Raw genomic sequence first — 2500 nt, forward strand, 5'->3', positions numbered from 1 at the left:
CCCCTGAAAAGGGAACTTTTTGAAAACGGCTCCCATGGTAGAACATACAGAAAAACGTGGCAAAATGTTGCTTTTCTGAAACGCTAACGGTTTCCATGACGCCACGGCGGCACTAGCGACTAGTTCTGCACATGCTCAGTACACGGACAAGAACAACCATGTCAATATCTATTCAAAACCTGTTTGTTTGTTTGTTTTGTGCCTGTTTAAAGAGTGACGACGGATATTTAAAGGAAAAGTTCAGAGTAAAATAAATCAAAGTGAAAAGAATCAGTGAAGCAAATAAATGAACTTTATAATGAGAAGAGTTTTTCTACTGGTGTGTTGAATCTGCAGTCTGTCAAAATCACATTTTATAACTGCGTGTGTGTGTGTGTGTGTGTGTGTGTGTGTGTGTGTGTGTGTGTGTGTGTGTGTGTGTGTGTGTGTGTGTGTGTGTGTGTGTGTGTGTGTGTGTGTGTGTGTGTGTGTGTGTGTGTGTGTGTGTGTATCTGTGTGTGGTAAACACACAGATACAGTGTCAATAATACAGTTGGTTTATCTCCGATAAACTGGCAGATTTATTCCCTCTCAGTTGGCCTGGACCACATTTAATAGTTATTTAACACACACACACACACAGACACACACACACACACACACACACACACACACACACACACACACACATGGAGGTATTACATTACAGTGGAATTTCAAGCAGCTGGCTGCAGGCCTCTCTGTGTGTGTGTGTGTATGTGTGTGTGTGTGTGTGTGTGTGTGTGTGTGTGTGTGTGTGTGTGTGTGTGTGTGTGTGTGTGTGTGTGTGTGTGTGTGTGTGTGTGTGTGTGTGTGTGTGTGTGTGTGTGTGCGTGACGTGTTGATGGGTTGAATCTCAGCTGAAGGTCAAAAGTCAAAGGTCACTTCCTCCACCGCCAGGGTGACCCCCTCATCCCTCCCTCCTCCTCCTCCTCTTCCTCATTTTTGTAGTTTGCTTGTTGAATTCTGACAGTCGTTAGCCTAGCTTAGCATATTCACTGGAAGTGTTAGCGCAACTGCAGAGACTCCGGACTCTCTCAGAGTGTCTGTGTGTGTGTGTGTGCGTGTGTGTGTGTGTGTGTGTGTGTGTGTGTGTGTGTGTGTGTGTGTGTGTGTGTGTGTGTGTGTGTGTCTCTGCTGCAGTGTCCTACTTTAGCGTCTCCTCCGTCAGCTTCTGTGCGTCTGTGTTAAACAGGATTGTGTGTGTGTGTGTGTGTGTGTGTGTGTGTGTGTGTGTGTGTGTGTGTGTGTGTGTGTGTGTGTGTGTGTGTGTGTGTGTGTGTGTGTGTGTGTGTGTGTGTGTGTGTGTGTGTGTGTGTGTGTGTGTGTGTGTGTGTGTGCAAGACGAGCAGACAGCTAATTAACAGACTGACAGGATGACACACACTTCTCCTTCTCTGCTGTTTCACTTTCTTTAATCTCTTCTTTGCTCCCTTCATCCCTCCTTTCACCCCCCTCCTCCTCTTCCTCCCTCCTTCCTCCCCTCTCCTCCTCTTCCTCCTTCCTCCCCCCTCCTCCTCCTCTTCCTGCTGTTTTTCTGGGTCAGGCTGAGTTGGGGGGGTATTTGGGGGAAATTTGGGCGATGCTCATTTTTTATTGCTCCATGTTTTGAAATGGTTAATTTCCTCATCGACCCTCATTATCATCATCATCATCATCATCATCATCATCATCATCATCATCTTCATCATCATCATCGTCACCTGGCTCTTTCAGTGTTTAAAAGCCGTGTGTTTTAAAGAGGACCTCTGTTTTTCCGCCGGTTAGCATTCCGGCGGGTTTAGCATGAAGCTAACCCGCCACCCGCCGTGTGTTGCAGCTCCGTGTGGACGGGATCCCGCCGCCGGCCCAGAATGCTTTGCTGTACGAGACGGTGACGGTGGTGGAGGGGAAGCCCATCCTGAGGGACATGGTGTTCAGTCCAGACCACCAGTACATCTACCTGCTGAGCGACAGACAGGTGAGGACACACACACACACACACACACACACACACACACACACACACACACACACACACACACACACACACACACACACACACACACACACACACACACACACACTGCAGCTCTTGCATATTAAACACCATGTGTTTGTGTGTCATGCTCTTATTTCGTGTCTCATCATGTTTACTGTCGTGTTTATTGTCTCGTGTGTTTTGTTTTTGTTTCATCTCACAATGTTTATATCATGTGTGTCTTGTTTACGTCTCATGTTTACTTCTCATGTCTCATGTTTATGTCTCATGTTTACATCTCATGTTTACGTATCATGTCTCATGTTTGCGTCTCATGTCATGTTTACGTCTCATGTTTGCGTCTCATGTTTACGTCTCATGTTTACGTATCATGTCTCATGTTTACGTCTCATGTTTACGTCTCATGGTTGCGTCTCATGTCTCATGTTTGCATCTCATGTTTACGTATCATGTCTCATGTTTACGTCTCATGTTTACGTCTCATGTCTCATGTTTACGTCT

At 46.1% G+C, this 2500-nt stretch overlaps 1 protein-coding gene across 1 annotated transcript in view; it reads left to right on the forward strand.

The window, feature by feature from the left end:
* The window catches only part of plxna3 (plexin A3), a gene marked incomplete at its 5' end in the record, with an annotated part of 76368 nt that overhangs the window by 45920 nt on the left and 27948 nt on the right, over nt 1-2500 (forward strand). Inside the window, 1 exon segment of the mRNA XM_080496987.1 lies at nt 1838-1978. Within this exon segment, the coding sequence (XP_080353113.1) occupies nt 1838-1978 (141 nt within the window).

Source organism: Blennius ocellaris (genome assembly GCF_963422515.1).
Source record: "Blennius ocellaris genome assembly, chromosome: 5".
NCBI lineage: Eukaryota > Metazoa > Chordata > Actinopteri > Blenniiformes > Blenniidae > Blennius > Blennius ocellaris.